The sequence below is a fragment of the Pinus tabuliformis genome, chromosome 9, assembly GCF_031772625.1.
Source record: "Pinus tabuliformis cultivar Carrire ecotype Pingquan chromosome 9, CPIR1, whole genome shotgun sequence".
NCBI lineage: Eukaryota > Viridiplantae > Streptophyta > Pinopsida > Pinales > Pinaceae > Pinus > Pinus tabuliformis.
The window spans coordinates 1,718,152,438-1,718,176,861 of NC_142307.1; the positions used below are offsets into that span (position 1 = coordinate 1,718,152,438).

General features: G+C 39.5%; 1 protein-coding gene across 2 annotated transcripts in view; it reads left to right on the forward strand.

Moving 5' to 3' along the window:
• Positions 1–24,424, forward strand: part of LOC149155570 (stromal processing peptidase, chloroplastic-like) — a 308,857-nt gene that overhangs the window by 7,127 nt on the left and 277,306 nt on the right. For both annotated transcript variants that reach the window (XM_089445727.1, XM_089445728.1), the window contains exon 2: positions 15,660–15,933. In XM_089445727.1, coding sequence (XP_089301853.1) covers positions 15,660–15,933 — 274 coding nt within the window. The remainder of the gene's footprint in view (positions 1–15,659; positions 15,934–24,424) is intronic.

Sequence of the window (24,424 nt, forward strand, 5' to 3'; positions counted from 1 at the left end):
ATCTGCTAGCGGCCATATCTGGGGCAGTACCAAACCCATCGCAATGTCATCAACATATCAGGAATCACTCTTTCAGAGTGATCGGTCCTCGAATCCCATGGCCACCGCCTAGGCGAAAACGTTGCGACCCTCAACTAGCAAGCACTCACTCACCCTTCCTGGTGAGCACTTTGTTAGTTTTTGTAGCATTAGATGTGTTCTAGCCATGAAATTTGTTGGAGAGGCTAGAATACATGAGATCTCCAAAACCCATAACTCGTTTATGGAAATTCCGCCTAGAAATGACTTAATTAGATTATTAACCAGTTTTTAAAATTTTCCTAAAGTCTAAACTTAGGGAATATGGTTAATTAATCAGTATTAATTAAGTCAAGGCGAGAATCATCTAAAAACTCACACGAATCGATTCAGAGATGATTCTAGCCATTGATTAAGTTTTAATATTAGCCGTTGGTTCTCCAATAGAGGATTATAAGAGGAGGTCGATGTGGTGATGGAGAAGACACTTGAGTAGTTCGATTTGTAGAGTAGCAACAGTTAGTTGCCAGAGAGAGCCAAAGATCGAAGCTGTGAGTGAGAGGCAGGGACAGTGATCCGGAGGAAGCAATGTTGCTTGAGAGCGGGAGCGGGAGCGACCATTTTCAGAAGCTCCCGTTTTGGGAGCGAATCCGGGAGCGATTTTTTAAAAATATATATACTTTTTATATTTTTTAATTTTTGATACATATATGTGTAGGAATTTACAGGGTAAGTTCCTCAGACAAGACACCAAAGGACACCGCTCACAAACAGATCACAGATCAATACACCAGTACTTTTGACGTGGTTAAAACCCTCAAAGAGGAAAACAGTCCACGGCCTGAGCCAACGCGGCCACTTCAGGCAATTTATTAATAAAAGAACGAAAATTTACATAAGCTTCTCTCATGGATGGTTAACCTACAAATGACCCTCCATGCTCTTTAAATAGAGATCATGGACCAATTGGGTGTTAAGCCACGGATCAAGTGTCGATAATACCGAGGAGAGAATGAACCGTTGGATCACTACATATCGTGACTGTCGGATTGTAAGTTACAAAATGTACATAGTAAAGAAACACACTTTACCTAACTCTATACTAGACCAAGTTATACTTAACTATTTCCTATGTGTCGGAATATCCTAACATCCCCCCTTAAGAACAACTTGGGATAGGATTGAAGGATTTACAAATATGACACAATAGGAGAAGGAAGGAGGCACTAGAGCCTATCCCCCCTTAGTGACAACTTCCTGAACTCCAACCATAAATCGAAGTTTAGTGAACTTCGCCTCTGTGAGAGCCTTTGTAAAGATGTCTGCAACTTGATCATCTGTTGAACAATATTGCACTTCAAGAACATGGTCGTGGATGAGCTTTCTGATGAAGTGCATGTGCAATTCAATGTGTTTGCTGCGCTGATGTTGGACTGGATCTTTGCATAGTTGAATGGCACTTTGATTATCACACCAAAGTGTAGTCGGATGCTGCTGCTGAAAGCCAAACTCTGACAGGATCTGATGAAGCCACAAGGCTTCCTTACTAGCTTCTACGACACCACGATACTCTGCTTCGGCTGAAGAAAGAGAAATGGCACCTTGTTTCTTGCAAGCCCATGTAATAGGTCCTGAACCAAGAGTGAACACATAACTTGCAGTAGACTTCCGATCATCAGGGTCACTAGCCCAATCGGAATCAGTGAAACCAGCCAATAGAGGAGATGCTTCGGCACTGTAATGAATCCCAAACTGAACTGTACCTCGAACATAACGAAGTATTCTTTTAGCTGCTTTCGAATGACTTTCATGTGGGTTTTGCATAAACCGAGCAACAAGGCCAACGACAAAGGAAAGGTCAGGACGAGTATGGGTTAGATACAAAAGTTTTCCTACAAGTTGACGGTATAAGGTAGCATCAACTTCAGGAGAAGTACAAGTGACTGAAAGTTTGACTCCAGACTGAAAGGGAGAAGGGGCTGGCTTACAGTCTTCCATGTGAAAATGGCGTAGAATATCACAGGCATACTTGGACTGGGAAAGGGAAATACCTTCCTTGGATTGCAAGACTTGAAGACCAAGAAAATAATGTAAGTGTCCTAAGTCTGTCATTTCAAACTTCCTTTTAAGGCTAGACTTCACATGGTTTATAAGGTTGGGATCACTACCAGTCAGGATAAGATCATCAACATAAAGAACAAGAATGATAAGAGACTTGCCCACTTTCTTGGTGTAGACAGTATTGTCAGAATGACACCTAGAAAAGCCATTTTCTAAAAGAAAGTTATCCATTTTGGCATACCAAGCTCGAGGAGCTTGCTTGAGACCATAAAGGGATTTCTTAAGCCGACATACAGGGTTGGAGTCTGTTTGTATAAAGCCAATAGGTTGTTCCATATAGATTTCTTCATGCAAGTCCCCATGCAAGAAGGCAGATTTAACATCCATCTGATGGACTTCCCATTTGAAAGAGGCAGCAAGGGAAAGAACAAGGCGGATAGAGTTCATTTTGGCAACAGGGGAGAAGGTTTCAGTGTAGTCAATGCCTTCAACTTGTGAAAAACCCTTAGCAACAAGACGAGCTTTATGTTTATCAACTTTCCCATCTGGTCCATACTTGGTTCTGTAAACCCATTTGCATCTAACAAGTTTTCGTCCCTTTGGTAGAGGAACAAGATCCCATGTATCATTTGCCAATAATGAATGATATTCTTCATTCATAGCTGCTTCCCAATCTGGAAGGTGTCAGGATCATAATTCACTGAAGCTTGAGCCAGTAAAGAAGAGGCTCTATCAAATTGAGAACGTGTACGTCGCTGATCTGTAGGATCACCGACAAGATCACCTATTGCATCCCGAGTAGCACAGACCCATTTTGGAAGCTGAGGAGCTGAAGGAGGATCCTGAGAAGGTGGGGGAGGATTTTCATCCTCGCTTTCATCATCTGAAGAAGAAATATTTTCAAAAGTAGAAGAGATAGGGAGAGGTGGCACATCCGCCGAACTAGGCTCGTAGGCCGATATATTTTCAGCAAACTTTACATCTCTTCTAATGATAACATTTTTGGACTTAAGTGGAATAAGTCTATATCCTTTGACATCTTCAGAATATCCAACAAAAATACATTTTTCACTCTTAGGTTCTAAAGCTTTATGTTTCTCATCTGGAATATGGGCCCATGCTTCACTTCCAAAAACACAAAAGTGACTTACATCTGGTTTGATTGAGCTCCATGCTTCTTCTGGAGTGATATTCTTTAAAACCTTAGTAGGAGTGCGATTTATTATGTAATTTGCACAGTTAATTGCTTCTGCCCAATAATTAAGACTAAGTCCTTTAGATTGAAGCATACAATTAGCCATTTCTTTAAGGTGCGATTCTTCCTTTCAGCTACACCATTTTGTTGTGGAGTATATGGAACAGTATGTTGCATTTGAATTCCATTCTCAGTGCAAAAGTTGATGAATTTGTTGTTAACATATTCTTCGCCATTATCAGATCTTAGCTTAAGAATTTGATGTCCAGATTGTTTTTCAACAAAGGCCTTAAAGGCCAAGAACATGTTAAATACTTCACTCTTGAGTTTTAAGAAGTATACCCAAGTGCGTCTGGAGAAATCATCAATGAAAGTTAAGAAATACTTGTAGCCAGAGAATGAAACAACTGGAAGTGGACCACATAAATCACTATGCACGAGCTGTAAAGGGGCTGAGGCGTGCCAAGAGGCACGTTTTTCAAAATTGTCCCGATGATGTTTTCCGAGTACACATCCGGAACAAACACCATCTCTGCAAGATACCATTGAAAGAGCTGTCACCATATTTTCTTTACATAGATTCTGAAGAGAGCGATAGTTTAAGTGACCAAATCGCTCATGCCAAAGTTTGCTCACTTCATCATTATGAGCAACAAATACTGAGGGAAGATTTGATGACCCAAAGTTGTGAAACTTATACAACCTTGTAGAATCATCAGCAATGCCAATAGCTAAAATCTGTCTAGGATCTCTTAGGTCCTTAATTACAACATCGTGAGGTGAAAATTCAACGATTTTACCTTCACCTGAATGGGTTATCTGATATACAGATAGAAGGTTGCAGGATAAGGTTGGAACACATAATACATCATTAAACTGACCATTGTCTATATGAACAGTTCCAGTCCCTACAACACTAAGAGATCTATCATCACCAACATATATATTTTTGGTGTTACAATCATTTAAAGAAGAAAACATGGCTTTGTTTTTGGCCATGTGATAAGAAGCTCCAGAATCAATGAGCCACTCATGAGAATGAGAAGAAGAAGATACATTTAGTGCATAGCCAGACCGAGATGCTTGACAACCACATGCAGAAAGTGCCATTTCTGAAGATGAAGTTGAAGTTGAAGAGTGCTCCAAATGGATGTTATGCTTCTTCATTGCTGCTTCCAAGGCTTCCATCTTCTTAAAGCATTTGGATTCTAAGTGGCCATCTCGATTACAAAAGTTGCAATGTCTATCAGTCTTCTTCCCTTTGTTTTTATTTGTCTTATCATTTTGTGGAAATGATTTTTCATTTTGAGGCTGAGATTGCTTAGGACCCTTGTTTGGTTTAGGACCATTCCTTTTAGGATACAACTTCTTAGGATTCTTTGGATTTGGTTGCTGCTGGGCGGCTAACGCTTTCTTAGAAGAGTTTCCAAGATTAAGAAGACCAAGGTGTAAGAGTTTTTCTTGTTCTCTTATTAAAGAATCACAAAAAGAATCAAAGGAAGGGGACTTGTAGTTTTGTCCTTGAGAAATGAAGGCTTCTCTTGTAGAATGGAAGGTGGAAACAAACACAGAGTAGGCTGGTCCCAACTTAGTAAGAATGGAATAGATAAGGTTACTATCTTCTTTCTTAACCTTAACACCTTCCAAGAGAAGTCTAAGGGTCTTGAACTTGGACAAAAAATCTTCAATGCAAGAAAAATTATTGGGGTCCATTGTAAGCAACTCATTTTCAAGTTGATGGGCTCTAAGTTCATTTTTTATTCCAAAAACTTTAGTAATCTGTTTTAATGCTTCATCAGGAGTATCAAGTTCTGCAATATGGAATCTAAGATCTGGAGAAATAGACATCCCTATCAACCCACGTGCTTGATCTTGCCTATTTTCCCATTTAGCTGCCTTATCTTCATCTTTCAGTTTGGTTTCTTGGCCTGTGGCTATTCTGTAGAGACCTTTACTTCTAAGTAAATCGACAATGTAGGACCACCATTGGAAGTAGTTGGTGCTGTCAAGAATAACTTGGCATGGACTTTCCATTTTAACAAAAATTGAAGCTATAGATGCTGAAACTAAGTGTTCCAATGGAAAGATCTTGAAAAATTAGGCTGTTTAAAAAAAAACGGTTCTGAAAACGGCTTCCGGATGAAGAAGTTATGGCTTTTTGAAGAAAATTTGATGAAGTCACCGACAAAATGCGGGAATGTGTGGAAATGAAAAATCCGCCCCCACAAAAAGGAGACTTAAACTCAAGACCTCTACTCTCATAAATTAGCTTTGGACCAATTGAGCTATACAAAAAGTTTGAGAGAGAGAGAGAGAGAGGTGGTTGAAGCTTTGGGTTGCGTGCTTGCTTTGAGAAAGCTCTTTTTCCCTACAAAACAAAAAAACACAAAACCCAACACGGACATACAAAAAAAAACGAACCTTACGGCTCGAAGTTAGCTTTAGCCAGAAACTAAATATTTTCCTCAATGTTTTTGATTTTCTGAGATCGCACTAAGGCGCAGCAGAAAAGAGCATACGCATAAGAAAAATCCTTCCTTTCTGTTTCTGATTTGCCTAGATCGCACAGAGTTGCGGGGTAAAGAGCATACGCAGAAATGAAGGGTATAGATCCGGTAATAAAAAAAAGCTAAATAAACCGAAACTGAAATACACAGAGAGAAAATAACTGTAAACTGCAAATAAACACTGTATACCTCCAGATCTTAAAAATGACGCAGCTAGGGCTACTGGAAACCTTTTCGCGTGAAACGAAAGGGGTTCCTCACTGGAACAGATGCTCCCAACACAACAGAGCAATCCTCTCGGCCCGAAAGCAGTCAGAAACAGTAGATCTAGGAAACGGTAGTTGGATGCAGTTCTATCGGCTTCAGATTTGGATCATCGACGAACGCGGCCCTCAAATAGCTCTGATACCATGTAGGAATTTACAGGGTAAGTTCCTCAGACAGAACACCAAAGGACACCGCTCACAAACAGATCACAGATCAATACACCAGTACTTTTGACGTGGTTAAAACCCTCAAAGAGGGAAACAGTCCACGACCTGAGCCAACGCGGCCACTTCAGGCAATTTATTAATAAAAGAATGAAAATTTACATAAGCTTCTCTCATGGACGATTAACCTACAAATGACCCTCCATGCTCTTTAAATAGAGATCATGCACCAATCGGGTGTTAAGCCACGAATCAAGTGTCGATAATACCGAGGAGAGAATGAACCGTCGGATCACTACATATCGTGACCGTCGGATTGTAAGTTACAAAATGTACATAGTAAAGAAACACACTGTACCTAACTCTATACTAGACCAAGTTATACTTAACTATTTCCTATGTGTCGGAATATCCTAACAATATGTCAACAAAAACATGTAGAATGATGAATTAGACATAAAAAACATAAAAAAACATAGATTGATCATTGAACCATATCACATCAATCATCTAGAAATTATAATCGTCATCAACCATGTCCACAAGTTAGTAAAATACATATTACAACTGCAACATATTGAGTCTCATGAATCATGATTCATCAAATTCAATCTTAAAGTTTCAACTTCAAGCTTTCAAAATTGAAATTTCAATAATATTTATCATCATTGATCACCAAAGTTGTACTTGTAAGCTAAGTTTAACCATTACAAGAAGTAATATCTAAGATATTTCTAAGTCCTAACTTCTAACTGTTAACATGATATGAAATGTTGTAAATTAATAAAATGAAACATGAATAATGAAATGAAATGAAACAACTTTAGTCTTTCACGAAGCATCATATTCATAATTCACAATCATTACCAATGAGTTATAATTGCCAAGGCTCAACTTCAAACTTCAAATTTTCATTGTCACAGTGATATATTGTTTACAGAAAATATCATTATGATATGAAAGAGTCAAGAGTCAAGAGTCAAGAGTCAAGAGTCAAGGACTCAAAACTCAACAGTTATGAAAACTAAAGTCTAATAGAAACTAAAAAAGACAAGTAAACTGTAAATCTACATGCACGAGAGTCTCCAGGAGTATAAGCAGGTCGTGGTGGTCTTCTAGGAGTCTCCCGCATAGACCGACGACCAGAACTAGAACCTCCACGTGAGGGTGTAGATGGAGGTGGCGACAACAAAGGAACAAGACTCGGACCTCGAGCACTGCTACTGGATGGTGGAGGTGGAGGTGGAGGTGGCATGGCTGCTGCAGTTGCTTCATCTTCATCCCTTACAAGTTCCTCTTCTAGTTCTTCAATATGTACAATGCCATCCCCCAAATTGTCATCCTCTGGGTGATTGTCCCAAATTTTATATGTGGGATCCTCATAAGCCCAATCACAGTAATGACTCAACAACCTCAAGTTGTAGTGCACATAAACCAAGCTTTCTGCTCGGTTTTCATTGAGTCTGTTTTTTTTCACATTATGTATGTAGCTGTAGGTGCTCCAACACCTCTCTGCAGAAGAAGTATTTACAACCTGTGAAAGAACTTTTTTTTGCCAATTTTGGCAAAAGTCCCTGGCCGCCATATGTTTCCCACCATGTGAGAGTATCAAATCTATCTCTGTCGTCCATTGCATGGAAGTTACCATACAAACTAGTGCCACTGAAGTATCTGCCTATTTCAAGGCGCACAGCTGCACATTCCTCCCTGTCAGGTACCAACTTTTCTAATGCTTCCAAATATCTTTTAGTTACCTCTGGATCTAAATGGGGTTTGGTCCTAACCCCACCCCCTGCTGCAGGTTGGCCCAACCAAGATGTAGAATAGTATTTTGGCGTAAGGATATACGCCAAGCAATGTAGTGGAAGATTAAGCTTATTCCACCGTTCACACACACAATCATGAATCAGTTTGTACAAGTTGGGATCTCTATTATGAACAATATCTTTTATTTCCCCCAACATGGTATCCATTTGCTCATACACCTCGCCAATCACTGGTTTGTCTGTATCTGCAAACTGAATCATGTGATAAATTGGCTTGGTGAAATCCAATACCTGCCTCACACTTGTCCAAAACTGCCCATCAAGAGCGGCCTCCTCCACCATTTCAAAACCTCCCATGTCAATTGCATTTGTAGCCCTTTCCTTTAATACCTGCCAATGTGGGCTTGATACCATGCTAGCTAATGCCTCTCTTACCTTCAAAAGGCGCCTGAAGGTGAGGTAATAGCTAACAAATATGGTCTTCGCAATCTTCAACAACTCCAATCTCGAGTGACTGCGGAAAATGCCATGGGTATTGCTATGATTTGTAATAAATTTTATCATTTGTTTGCCTTTCTTGTACAAATCACCAATCCATTGGTATTGTTCATTTTTGTTCTTGACAATATCATGCAACAAAAGGTTCAATGTGTGAACCAAACATCCAGACCAAAATATGTTAGGGTATTTATCCTCAATAATTGCTCCCGTTGCCTTACAATTAGCAGCATTATCAGTGATGACTTGGATGACATTGTATGGCCCAATACGCTCAATTGTTTCAAGTAATGCTTCTGCAATGTTCATGGCGGTCTTGAACTTGTCTGAGTAATCATGTGCAGTCAGAAAGATGGGACCACTAACAGACACAGCAAGAACACTTATCAGTGGCTTGCCTTTTACATTTGTCCATCCATCAGATACAATGGACACCCCATGGTCAGTCCAAGAACTTGTCATTCTATTCAAAGAATGTGATATTTTTGCTTTTTCATGATCAAGGCCAACGGTTCTTGCCTTGTCATACCCAGGGCTCTTGTATCCTTTAGGGGCATCATTTATGGCAGAAACCATTTCGTGCCAATAAGGTGAGCGAAGAACATTGAATGGTATCCCACATGCATAGAGAAACCTGTAAACCTTTGAATCCACATCATTCCTACACCCCTCATCAAGGAAATCTGATATGGTTCTACGCCTTAAAGATGATGACCCTGTGCCTCCATATCCACTGCCTTGGGAGGATGCTGAAGGAGTTCTTTGTGATTGTGAGCTTGGTTCAAAGAAACCCCTTGATTTTTTTGATCTGTGGAAGCCTCTTCCCTTATGTATTTGGCTCTATCCACTGCTGACACCGCTGTACAAGTTTTGATTCCTATTTGTTTGTCTCCATCCCATGGCCTTTTCTCGCAGAGGTGTCTTCTAGCACGGGTGTATGAACCTGTGTAATCAATGTTGCAATGGGGGCAATGAAATTTAGTGGTTCCACCCCCTCTCCCTGTTTCAGCCCTGTTAACATATTTCCACAATGGAGTTTGGTCTTGTTTAGTTTCCAGCTCCTCCTCACTGGGTTTTTCACCAATTCGACTTTCTCTAGCTTCTTCATCCCCCTCTTCAGTTTGGCCCCTCCGTTTCCTACTCTCCAGCACCATAATAACCATAAAAAGGACCAGGAAGAGGAAAATGCCGAGAAATATAGCCAGGTCCATGGTGTTTGATGTTTGTAGGGTTTTGATTCAAGAATCTGCAAATTAATTTAATTTATTGGGATTAATTAATTTAATTCAAATTCATAATTTTAAACTCAATAAACTAAATTAAATTAACTAAATTACTACCTAACAGATGTGGGATGCTCTCTCCACGTTATACCAGGGAACTTCTGAGCAGCAGAAGATGTTTCTTGAGGAGAAGCTGAGATGCATCCAGATGCAGAAGGGGGAAGGCATATATGTAGTATACCTAGGGGGGATATCATGCGGTATAGAGGGAGGTTCCCAAGGGAATAATGTAATAATGTGATGGGCCATAGTTAATAAATAAAGTGGTTAACCCGCATCATGTAAGGGACCATAAGTAGTTAGGAATAATGTGATAAGTCCATTGTATTAGATATATGGTATTGAGAGACCCATGTTAATGACCCATGGTATTGTATGTATGAAGCTTATATAGACGCTAGAGACTCCCCATTGAGAGATGTCAAGGATTATTGTATTGGCAAGCATATGGCTTGTGGAGTGTTCCCCTTCCTTAAGGAGTGATTGTATGGTGTTACCCTACCTCAAGGGTATTCAATAAAGAAGCATTTTCATGTACTTGATGCTTCACGACTTCTTCAAATGATGAAGGCTCATTTTGAATGATAGTGTTCATGGCTGTCAAATATCCTTAATACCTGTTCGACTTCTTGCTTTCACGGAAAGTCCCCCTTGGTGCAATGTGTCTCTTGGCATCTTCGAGAGTCTCCCTAAGTCATGAGGGGCTCCTTTTGGAGGAGGAGGATCAATAGGATCCATAGGTTCATCAACCTCAGGCATTGTTTCGCCTTCTTTTGCACCCTGATTTCCGGTATCAGCTTCTTTGTCCTTCCTTAGGATACAAAGGTTGTTGATCTTCCCGAGGGCCATATCTTCGTCAAAGGTGACATCATGACTTATCTCAACTTTTTTTTGACCAACCACATAAATTCTATATCCCTTAGAATTTTCACTATAGCCCACAAAGATTCATTTCTTCCCAAATGCACCCAATTTGCTTCTTTTCTCTTTCGGCACATGAAAACATACGGGACTTCCAAAAATTCTAAAATGAGAGACATCAGGCTTCTTACCAATGAACATTTCTTCGGGAGTCTTGGAGTTCAATGCTTAATGAGGGCATCGGTTTTGAACATACACAGCGGTATTTGTAGCTTCAGCCCATAAGAATTTCGGAAGGCCTTGATCATGAAGGATGGCACGAACTGCTTCTACAATAGAGCGATTCTTCCTTTCAACCACACCATTCTGTTCAGGAGTGTATGGTGTTGTAATCTCCCTCTTAATGCCAACTGCTCTGCAATAATCTTGGAATTCACTGGATTCGTATTCGGTCCCATTATCAGTCCCCAATATCTTGATTTTCTTCCCGGATTGGTTTTCGATCAAGGCTTTGAAGTGTCAGAACCAGGTGAACACTTCATCCTTCTTCTTCAAGAAGTAGATCCAGGTCTTGCGAGAATAATCATTCGTAAAGGTGAGATAATATAAGTATCCTCCCAAAGAGTTTACGGGCATCATACCAGATATGTTGGAGTGGATAAATTGCAATATATCTGTGGTCTTGGTATTACTTGAGGGGAATGGTCCCCTTGTAAGTTTTCCTTCGGCACATCCCAGACATACTCATGCTCTACTTTAAACTTAGGCATACCTGCAACCATCTGTCTCACATCGGGTAGGGCCTTATAATGAAGATGGGCAAACCCCCGGTGCCATAGTTTAGATTGTATAGATGTGTCGCAAGACATGGCTCCCAATGGACTTCCTCCAACTAGATACAAAGTGTCAACCCTGAACCCAAGAGTAAAAGCATCTTTAAAATTTCTTTTCCAAACACTTACCTTTCCATCGATGAATGCCACCTTGAATCCTTTGTCATCCATGGCTGAAATGGACACTAGGTTCTTCTTGAGATCAGGTACATATATTACTTCTTCCAAATGAATAGTGTTACCTTGATTCAATTGAAGGGTAACATTCCTTACTCCCTTCACGGGATAGGTGGCATCGTCTCCAAGGATGATCTCCACGTTTGTATATTTTTCTATCAGATTAGAGAGGGCTTCCTTGTATCCGGTGAAGTGCCTTGAGGCACCACTATCAATCAACCAATCTCCCAAACTATTCGGAGGAGAGGCAGTGGAGAGGGCCGATATAAGATAGTACTCTTTTTGCTTATTGTTAACAACATTTGATTCTTCATACCTAGAGTTCCTTGATTTCTTGGAGGGTTGACCATTTCTTTCTTGTCCCGTATTCCTTTTTCCTTTGCCATTGGACTTGCCATTCCTTTGATTGTTGTTGTTGAAGTTGCCCCTGGAATGATTGTGATTGTCATCATGCTATGTGTCCCTTCTATTTGGACACTCCATTGCATAGTGGCCAAACATATTGCAAACAAAGTGCCCGCTCTTCCTTCCTCCCTTAGATCCAAGCTTTCCATGGAAATGACCTTTAGACCCTGCATTATTTCTCCTTTTGGCATGAGCGGAGAATGCAGTGTGGTTGCTTCTATTAGAAGGCATTTCCTGCTCCACCATTCTTGTTTCTTTTTGAATGCATCTCGACATCAATTCTTCAAACCCTGGAATTCGATCATTGTTGAGGACGGTGGTTCTAAATACATACCACTCAGGTGGGAGTCCTCCAAGGGTGGTGAGAGTAAGTTCCCTGTCGGGAATGACTTCTCCAATTGAGAGTAGATCATTCTTGATCTTAGTAATCCTCAAGAAATAGGATTGAATATCCTCGTCCTTGCCCTTCTTAATATCCTTCAACTTATTCTTGAGAAATAGAATTTGATTAGCATTATTAACCTTGAACATGCCGACCAACCTGTTGTATATCTCCTTGGAGGTCTTCAATTCGGAGATGTAGGCCACCAGATGCTTGTCAATGGAATCCCTAATAATCATCTTTGCTTTGACTTCAGCCCTATTGTACTTGGTCTTCGCAGTAGCTGATGCATTTGAAGGAGGTTCAGGGATTTTACCCAGCACATAATCTATCACTTCTTTTTCTTCCAAAGTCAAATCAAGACACATCTTCCATCCATGATAGTCAGATTTATCATGGAGCTTGTCTTCAAGAGGGAAGTAGGATGAGGAACCCATTGAACCTTTTGTCCTTGTCCAACTGTTTTTGGTATTGCTCTTTCACTCTTGTTTGGGCTTTGTCTTCACCTCAACTCTGATACCATGCTGATTTTAGGCAACAATGGTATGTTTTATGCTTTAGAGCAATTTTACTTCAATTTCTTTATTAGCCCAATATCAATATTCAGATTAGCAATCACATCAACATAATAGTAAAATGCAGATAGAACATAAACATAAACAATAGAAGACAAGTCAAGACAAGAGAACACAAGATGTGGCACCAACCAGGGGCAAACCCCAATGTGGGGAAACCCTTGATCCAATCTTTTTTTAGTCCTCAATAATTCAGCAGAGAGAGTACAATTTACAAATCTGATAATTTATAACAACAACAAAAGAGCCCTAACTAGAAAAGTCAACGTTGGTCAACATGGCAGATTTGACCTTCAGCAAATTGGTGAACTTCGGCTTCCAAACAGCAAGATAAAACAGTGCTCAAAATAGTCAAATTCAGCCCAGTCAAAGTCTGGTCAAACAGCCCACCTGTGGTCAGCCCTAGCTGCAGTCAATGCTGGTCAATAGTCAACGTTTAACCTTGATTTCTGTGCCCAGAAATGCAGCCTGCCCAAACAGAGATAGCCCTCACAAAAACACAGTCAAAGGAGGTCAATGCATGCTTGGTCAAACTGTCCAGAAGTTCGGTCTCCTGAAATTTCGGACGTGTGGAGAGAGAGAGGCCCAGAAATCTGTACCCAATCAATGAGGAGAGAGAGGGAGAGAAGTGTGAAGATGAGTGTTTCCAAATGAGGTTAATGTATCATGTATTTATAGCAAACGTTGAGGATGAATAGACGTGACTGTTGGACTTCTGAGCCTACATAAGTTTGCTGGCAGACCTTGACAATTTGTCCATAATCAAAATAAAATTATAAATTCATAACTTCATTGTACATGTTGTTATCGGATGATCTTTAGATCAATCCTACACCTCTCGGAGAGAGGAATCCAAGAAAAATATCAGCTGTCATAAATAAGATGACCCATGTGGAGTCTGGCCCTAGTTGCCAATTTTAACACTTTTCCCCTTTTTTGATGCTGATGTAAATATTTTCTGCATTTTTTTGTTCTCTGGAAGCTATGCTGCAAATATGTATATGAAAGGAGGCTTGGTTTTTTGGCTGCGTTTTATTAGTTATGGAGAGATGATGTATGTATGGCATATGCAACTGCTGGCAAAAGGAGCATTGCTGATTAAGGACGCCAAATTGATAGAACATGCCTCTTATTCTGATTTTATAGCTGTTTTAGTTGCATAAAGGAGGAGAATGTAAATTCCATTGTATATAGCCTTCTCATTTCCCCTTTTTTTGGTGCTGATGTAAATATTTTCCCTATATACAAGAAGTATCTTTTATAATAAAAATAATAAGATAATGAGATCATGACATATTAGAAGATAGAGGGACCAATGGGCAAAATGCATCACCATACATGCACTATAAAGAGAACCCATTAAGTGCAGCAATGTAGAGGAATTCTTGATAGAAGGTACATCAATTTGCAATAGAGAAGGATCCAGTTTAATAGGCCAAGAATCATCTGTAGAAGAATCCTCAAGAAGAGGCAATGGAAATGATCCAAACAGACCATGAACAAAAACTCCACCAAATATAGCATCTGTATTGGAAAGACTATACAGACAATATACTTGAATATTGGCCCATGTACTTGATCCAAAAAGCCAGAAATGTAAAACTGACATAGGTCAAAACCATCTGTGCAGAGTGCATGGCTTGATCCACACTGTAAGAAATTGTGTTCGCAATATCATCTAGAGGATTTCCATCAAACACTCTTAATTTTGCAAGCTCCTCAATCCCTTGAAGATAAGTCAAGCAAAAAATGAAGACATAACTCTCAGTTTGGCAGCCATTGCATACAGAATTCGTCTGTATTATATTTACCCAAGTGTAAGTAGTCCTATTCAATAGGACAAAGAGCCATTCTGAGGTCATTAGATTTAACAAAGAAGGCTCCATAATTTCTTCAAGGAAACCCCTGTATAGTCTTATACCAAACAAGGAAATAGTACTAGCTCCTCCAACGAATCATCTACTGTGACAAGGTGTATCGGCTATTTTTGTTTTAGATACATTGTTCATGTTGGATGAACAAAGGTCTGTTTTGTTGACCTATGCATGGGCTTCCGTAATAAAATTTCGCTGGAAGATTGTTTCCTCGACATTGCTACTTCAATGATTTAGTTTGATGCATCTTTTTACTCTTTTCCCAAGAGTAATATGCTATATTTTAAATTGCGGTTGCAAATGATTACACTTAATGATGTTCTTATCTATCAAATTCTTTGGTATTCTCATCTGACATAAATGTTTCCATGCCTGGAATTATGTGGTAATTTTCTCCACATGTTCTACCATTTGGATTATCTTTCCTCCTGATCTTGATATTTTCTGATGGCTTTGTATAAATAGGCAAGATATGATTCTGATAAATGTTCTGGATATTTGTTTCCATGTTATTTTTCAGATGTTGGTTCAGCATTCCAAATTGTATTGCAGTTTATAAGACTATTGGGGATAAAATGTTTTGATGTCTCTTTTTCATTGAAAAATTACGTCAGAGTGATCATTTACCAAATTCAACTTTATCTATTGTTATGTGGTTAAACTAGTTTTTAACTTTTTAGTTTTAAGTTTATTTAGATGCCTCTTTACCATTGTGATCTTCCTCTACTGTGATGTTAATTCTGTATAGACTTCTTTTGCTATTTTACTGACCTAATTGATATTTGGTCTGTAGATGTCTGGAAGGCAGACAAAAATCACTGTCTCGCTTGACCTTCAGTGCAGACAGTAAGAAGTCTAGGCAATTCTTCTCGGAGTTGAATGCTGTGTCTGGTTTACATGAGTCACAGGAATATCTATCATGCACCAGAAGACGGAGTTCTAATCAACTGGTTCTTCAGAGGAAAGCTTTTATGGGCCTTTCTTCTCAACAACAATCTTTATTTACAAATTCTAATTTTCTCCTTTGGCGGAGGCCACAGAAACTATCTGATTTTCATGGTCTTTTGGTATGTAATTAATCTGTGCCCCTTTAGATGTTGTTATGTAAATACATTTTCCATTTATGTTGGAAATTTAAATGTTAAGCTTCTTGTTTTGTTGCTTCATGATTTTCCATTACTATATTTGATGAATGAAGTTTGAAGGAATTTTAGCTGAAGCAGTCAGTTCTGTTCTGGGATGTCATAGGTCTTTTCTTGGTTACGGCTTTGTTTCTTAAATTCTTACTGGAATGTTATCTTGGGCATAGATCATCAGGTCTGTTATTCAGTTCTAGATTTCATTCAAGAGAAAGTCTTTAAAGGTTATCATGTTCAAGGTTGTTTTCTTGGTTTGTTAGTATAAGACACAAATATTATGTTAACTCAGTAGCAGTTAAATAATTCAAAACTGAATAACCCCAAGGGTTAGCTCAACTGGTTGAACTGTTTTCCTAAGGCACATTGCTGATGGGGAGGTCATATGCCCTTATTTAGATGACACAAAAACTTATTACAGTGCATCTTTTTCTATCACAAATTGATTTACTTCCTCTTATTCATATACCTTCTGCAAGTTCTTCCTCAAGCTCTGTGCTTTGTTTGGATGGATAGACGATTCTTGGGATGTATTAGTGGATCTCACTTCACATTATGATGTTGGTCCATTTTGGATGTTTTATATTTGACCTTGTTTTTAGGGACAACTTTTGCTGATATTTGTACTTTCAATAACTAGAGGTCTTTGGAAGGTCTTTGACACGGGCTTGGTGTCTTGGCATGTACAAGATATTTGATTGCCTCTTTAGGTGCTTGCTTGGTGGAGTAAGTGAATTTATGATTCTTTCCTAAGGTTAACTTTGGAAAAATACAATAATTCATCTAATTAATTATTGTGGACTGTTAAACCAAAGTTCTAAGGATAAATAATAAAATTATTTAAGTGACTTTATTTAATCTCAACCATTGATCTCAAGTGAGGTTTAAAATCTAATCCTAGCCATTGATCACTTAGGAGATTAGGGTAAGGGACTTTGGCTTAATGAAATTATAAAATAAGACTAAGGGAAAGGTGAAGACACACAATTGTGGAGGAAGCGATTTTCTCTAGAGCGAGAGGCTTGACTATATTGAGGAGAAGTGAGGAGAAGTGCAATAGGGAATTTCGGGAGAAATTTAGGGAGGCCAAGTTGAGGAAAGAGGGAGGTGAGTTTTTGAAGAGGAGGGCTGAATTGTGGAGGAGGCTGATATATCCAGAGAGGCCGGTTTTCTCAAGTGCGCAAGGGCTTTATGGGGTGAGAAGAAAAAGGTCCAATTTGCTGGTGAGATAGGTCAAATTTTGCAGGGCCAAGTTTCTTTAGGAGGGTTGATTTCCAAGGGTCAGTTTCCTTGATGCCAATTTCCCGGTGGGACCGAGTTTTTAGGTTCCCAACAATTGTATTCTTCTATGTATTCTCAATGGGTCTAGGCCCAAATTTTTTAGAGAAATTTAATATGAAGGTTGTGTTAGGTATAAATTTGCTGTTGTAGTGTGATTGATTCTCCATTTTATTTCCGTTGCATTTTATTTTCTGAGTTAATATACTAGGTTGTTTATTTTATCAGCAATTTCAAAAATATTTGAGATACATATTTTTTGGTTTTTAATAAAGTGTTGAAGTAAAGTAAATCAAATTTTGTATAAAAAAATTTAGCATGGTATTAGAGCTAAACTCTGTGGGGGAAATAAGATATCACAAGGGTTTTACGAAAGTGAATAATTTTTTACGACAACATAATTTTTATTTTGCAACGAGGGTTTGTGTCTAAAGTCGATCTTGTAATATGGTACCATCAAATTTGAGGTATGAAGACAGGTTGGAGGGGAATTTAAACTTCAGTCCATGGAAAGAGCGAATCACCCTTGTTTTAATGGAGAATGGTTTGTGGGAAATTGCAAGTCAAGAGATTTGAGTTCCTCAAGATGCTACTTAAGCAGTTGAACATAAGATAAAAGACATAAGAGCCAGGGGTATTGTTTTGGATGGTGTGATGGATGACATAATCCCTCACATAACGAAGAAAAATTCAGTATCAAATGTGAATGGCCTTGACAAATCTGTACCAGAGTGACAACCAAAACAGGAAGATGGTGCTAAGGGAGAAGCTAAATAGCATCAAAATGAATAGATTTGAGACTGTGGTATCATACTTTGTGATGTTCCTCAAAAAATAGCAGTAAATAATAGAGACATGCACTGAGCTACAACAATAAGAAATTCACACATGCATGCAAAATCAATAAACCACAAAATATGAGCTATTTTATTAATATCAATGCTGGAATTGAGTACAAATAGAGTGGAATGCTGGATTTTGGGCTTGCTGCTACAAGCATGCAAACTCGAAAATGGCTCAAACTAGTAACTGCCTAGAAATTCTGCTGTTGCTGCTACTGGAGGTGAACTGTGATTTATGCCTTCAAATCTGCTCCAAAATTTTCGCAAAATTAACTGGAGGCTTCTCTCACCCAAATCTACCGAACACAGAAAAATCTTGCGCCAATTCTCGCTGACCTGGAAAGCCCCGAAAAGTATATTACCTAGAAAATACTACTGCTGCTGTTGGAGAATAACTGGAATATCTACCCTCAAAACTACTCAGAAAATTATGAAACTTTAACCATGATTTCTCATCCAAATACCCACAAAATTCCATAAATGGTTTGGCTTAAATCCAAGCCAAGATCAAGTCCATTAAATGGTGTGAATTACCTAGTTTACCCATAAAACACATAGCTGAAGGAATGTTGATTTCCAACCCGAATACTGCCTAGAAAATTTTGAAATTTTAACCACAGACTCCTCTCACAAAACCCACAAAAAAAAACCTTGGGCAGATTCCATTTGATCTGGAAAGCCCCAATTTAGTGCAAAAATCCCAGACTGCCCAACTTTGTGTCCAACAAACAATCACCTCAACAAATGATCCAAATCCACCTCCGGAAATAACTAAAAATCTCCTGCAAAAATCCCCTTCGGAAATAGATCCAATTCCCAGCTAAACTCCAACTAATTTCCAGCCCCAAGCCTCTGCGCAGATTTTGCCTAATAACCTTTGCGCACCACCAACAATAGATAAATTCGACCCAAATATTCCCCTCAATCTCTATCTTGCAAAATGCTAACAAACTCCTGCTATAGCCAAGGGGAAACTCTCTCCAAAAGCCCAGAATCTCTAACCCACAACTGTTGTTCCAAAAGATGTATCGCAAACTCCTTCTGCGCCCAGGAAATGCGCAAAGCTATTCAAATCTCCTGCAATAAGCTCAAGCGAAGCCCTGAATTAGACTCCCAAACTTCCTCACTAGGGGGATGCTCGAAGTTCTCCAAAATGAGGGTGGAATTTCTTCTTGGAATTCTTGTGCTAAACAACAATTTTCTTCTTGTGCTAAACAACCCCAAGAGAAGATGAAAGATGAAATGTAATAGACAAAATATGATCAACAAATGAGTCCATCATCTCTTTAAAATTTCTCCCCATGCGTCTAGACTCCCTTTTTAATTTTTATTTTATTGGTGGGGGCCATTTTCGACTAAGTGACGTTTTCCTCCATTTTAATAAAATAATAATTTGCCACCAATCTCCATTAACATAATATTTGCCTCTCTCCCTTCAATAAAATATTATTTGCTGCCATTCCATTAAAATAATAATTTTTACCTTTTCTCACAAAATAATATTTTCTCCTTTTTTAATATTATAAAAATTAGCAAAAGTCCTTAGTGGTTTTAGCATCCACATAATTGGGGACATGACATACTTCACAAGGATTCAACAGATTTGTGATGAACTTTTAGGTGTTGGGGAAGAGGTGGATGAGATGGATCTTTGTCAAAGTAGCATTGACAGGGTGTACCAAGCAATGGGATACATTTGTGACAGGGATACTAGATAGAGATAAGCTTCCTGATTAGGCTAGATTGTCGGATGGCTTCACCCAACAGGAGATTTGGTAGGAATGCATAATTGGTGGATAGAGCAAAGGTGGAGATGAGGAGAACCTTGCTCTTGTTAGGCAAACAAAAAGTGTCAAGGATAAAGCCAAACAAAATCGGAGTGGAGTAGCATCTTCCCAAGGAAAGAAAGACATGACCAAATTCAAGTGCTTTGCATGTCATAAGTTTTGTCATTATGTTGGACAATGTCCAAAAAAGAAGAAAGGCAAGGGGAAACATCAACAATTGCATCTGCAAAGATGGATGAGTTGCCTAAAAAATTTGAGGATAAATTGTCTCTAGTGCCTTGTCTTTCTGGCACTATTACAAGAGGGGTGTGGATTGTGGATAGTGGAACTTCTTGTCACATGATGGGATCTCGTGATATCTTCCCCATATGGGCAAGGAGAATAGAGACTTATATGAACTTGGTGGCAACACTAGCTATGCAGTGGAGGGCATTGGCAACATATAGTTGATCCAAAATGGATCTAAGATAGACTTCTAAGTCTAAAGTGTTCCTCACAGAGGAAAATGAAAGTCCAAGGATGCTCTTGGAAATAGTTCCATTGCATAGATATTTTTATTTTGAATTTACTGCAACTTGAATAGGCTAAAATGGACTATGGATGAAAAGTTATCGCAAAAAGAAGGTTGTTTTTGTCCTTTGGAAAATGAGGCATTTCTTCTAAAAATGGCCTAGAAGGCTCCTTAAGGAAATCGCATCGCAAAAGGCCAAAGGGAAGGACTTAACGCAAAGGTGGAAGGACCCCCGATCAACGATCTCCGATATATTGGATTGGAGGTGGGCCTTCGCCCCACATCGGGACCCCAGACAAGGTGACATGCGATAATGCGATTGCGATATCGGCGATTAGAGTGATCGACCGATCGATGATCGGAGGAGCAAAAGGCATCGACCTTGCCGATGCGATACACGAGGTGTGATATCGACGATTGGCGGATCAGTGGTCGGCATACCCAAAGGACAGACCCCCGGGCTGTTGCAATTGCGATTAGCGATCAGGACTCGGACCTAATAGGGATTTATAGAACTGATTTCATAGAATTTGAAATTTGGGAAATTCGGATTCTCAATTTATTTCCCGTGTAAATGGGTTTTTGGCCATTTGGTCATGCAACGATAATATTGCAATATTGCGATAAAAACCGGACCCGAAAGGTTTATAAATGCAGCCCTATAAATTTTGAAATTCATGGTAAGCAGGATTTTGGGCGAGCCTCAGGCGGTAAGTGGTTTTGAACGGGCACGGCCCGAACCCATACATTGGTCAACACGTGGCATGGCTGAGGAGAGAGAAAACCGCCTTTTCGGGCGGGTAACCTCCGTGCACATAAGCCACCCGAAATGGACTGTCAGCTGTTGGATCGACAATCACGCAGATCAATGATGGGCTTGCAATAGCCATAAAAGGCGGACCTGAAAGGGTTTTTAGGGGCGATTCAATAATATTTGAAGTCTGATTAAATGCTCCATGAGGCGTTCTCCTGTGTATTTCCGGTATATCTCTGTGTATTGGGAAATATGGTTTTTTTTGGGTTTTCACCTGAAGAAAGGCCCCCGATTCCTTGTAACTGCCCCTGATCATTGTGCCATGCTGCAAGCGGGCATTTTATAGGCAATGATGCGTTTGTAACGCTGAGAGAGCCACAGAGCTAGATGGCCAGTCGAAGAGACAAGGAGCAGAAGAAGCTGCAGAGCCGCAGAGGAGTGATTACACGCAGAAAAAACGGCTGGGGAAGCCGCAGAGCCGGAAGAGGCCTCACAAAAGCCAGAGAGCATGATTGCTGAGGCAGCGCAAAGAGTTTTGGGAGTCACTTGGAGGTCGAGTGAACCAGAGAGCTCAATTGACAGCAGTGAGTTGTTGCTGAAGAATTGCTTGGAAGTCAAGCGAGTTACAGAGGCACGCAGAGGCCGAGAGAGAGAGCTTAGAGAAGCCAGATCCGAAGAGCCATAGCCAAAAGCCAGAGCCACGAGCCAGAGCTAGAGCTAGAGCTAGAGCCAGAGTCGAGAGCCAGAGCCAGAAAGCCGAGAGCTTTAGAGCCAGGGATGAGATGGTGTTTTAAGCCCATTGTGTTCTGTGTAAACCAGTGGAGTTGAGCGTGGAGCTTGTAAAAGAACTGTTGCCATGATCCCAGAGAGCCTAGTCGAGTTGACTAGAGCTCAAGGAGATGTAGCCCAAGAGTTTTGGGTGAACTCCATATTATATTGCTGTTATGTGTGTTTGCTTGTTGCTGCATTGCATTGTTGCTTTATTTGCCGTTACATGTTTTTATATCAACTCAAGCAAATAAACTTAAAGCACATAAACAATTTAAAAATAAACACCAAGATACACCTATTTTCAAGCATATTTAATTCCGTAATTGGTTAATCACTAGATCTTGGGAATATATAAGCTTTGGAAGTGGGAGAGGTTCTTGTAAGCTCACAAGAAGCCTTTAAGTGCCCCATTTTTAGATCAACAGTTCCAACTAGACTTAGGGAGTCTTATGGAGGTGAAGGAGGTGATATATGTACCTAGGTTGTAGAAGAATTTACTCTCAATTTTGACCATTTAGGACGAAGAAATTGTCGGAAATAGTACTGAGAGGGGTGTGAATTAGTATTATTTGATCAATAATTTTTCATTTCCCAACAGATTTATATACGCGACTTCTGTGAAGTGAACTAGCGTGTGGACGCTACTATGATTAGAGAAACTAGCATATACCTAGAGAACTTATGATTTAGTCAATTTATCATGTGTTGATCTTTAACCAGTGCATCAGTAACTTATTAAATAGTGCAATAAAAACAGAATAAACCATCAGACATAAGCAACACACATGAATACCAAGATTTAAGGTGGAAACCAAATGCGGGAGAAAAACCACCTGCTGCTGTCGTCTCTGTCTTCTTTTAATATTAAGCAAATATGCTTACAATCTTGTACTTGTGTAGACTCATACCAGTACGCCGACACTCACCTGCAGAAGTTTGCAACCTTCTCTCATTTTCCAGCTTCTACTGGAAGGGAGCTAGAACCCCCTAGCTCTTGTACTAGCCAATGTGTTTACTATTACGTAAGCGCCGGCCTACAGAAGGCTATGACCTTCTCTCTTTTTCTAGGGACCATGTTTCATAAATTTTCAGACTGGATGCTCCCGATACACAACAATACAAATGAAGGCCTCGTTTCATTAAATTTTCATACTGGACTCATCAGAAACTTTGAAACTCAAACTGCATCAACCAACAATTAGTTAATTTGAACAATCAGATCATTGTCACTAGAGCACTGTGCTGAACCCAAAAACCTACATCATCATTCAGAACCAGCTGTAACCTCAATAATCATGCATCAGAATGTATATGCTACTTTCTTTAACAAAACCTGTGTATACTTTCAAAAACTACTGAAACATAAAACTTCTGAATCAAGTCGGTATCAACCAGCAATATACTGAACATCTATTGTCAATTTTTAGAGCTTTACACAGGTAGTAGCAGAGATAACCCTTCTTACTTAGACAATCAATCAGTCAGACACCAAACTCCTTATGCATTCAGTTTTACATTCAGATCTAAGAAGACTTCATTGACAGACAACAATAAAACAACAGAACTGATTAGATAGATCAGTTAGATTTGAAGAATAGGCTTTTCCTTTGTATACGCTACTTGGAAGAGTAGAACCTGCATGTACACACACTTTTACCGAGACGAACCAGCGTATAGATCTGCAAATATTAACTCATAACTTCATTGCTATTCCGGACAGACAAACCTAGATCGTGACATTTAAAGAGTAAAACAGGTGTACATAATTAGATCTAGCCCAACGAATATCAGATCATTCAATGGTAAGACATTTTAGGTCTCATCATCCTGATCTAACATTAAATTCAAGGTGCACAAAATATTTTAGATCAAATCACAAACATAGCCCCTGCAACAGAAAATATACTTCAGATAGAAGTATTCCTTAGAAACCCTTTTACTTGCACACCCTAGCCTTATGATCTTTTCCTCCTTATATAGTTTTAGGCCTTTCTCAGTACCTCGGACCAAAACCACGTAGGACCCGTAATATTCTTGGACGGGATCAAATAGTAGTTACTCCACTCAATATTGTGGGCTAATATCATGGTATTGACCCCTGGTATTGTCTCCTCTTGAATTTCCTTGATTTTCCAACATATACGCACTTTTCTTCTTGTGAAAGTGCGTGTATGCACCTTTTTGTTCTATGAACCAGCGTGTATACACTGTTTTGACTAAGTGGACCGCGTATACATCTTAAACTGCTTTTCACCATCCTTTTCCTTCAACTTCTTCATTCTGATTAGTAGACTTTAGTTCGATCTTCCTGTTCTTCTGTACCAATGCCTTGTTACCTCTGAATGGACCTGTTACATTGTGGGTTGCCTTTCATCAAAATTGAACTGACCTGTGAGTGAGTTGCCATCAAGGACCACACTTGTATCATAATGCCAACAGGAATAGAGGTTAGTTTCACGGGAGGTGAGGCTGTTAAAAG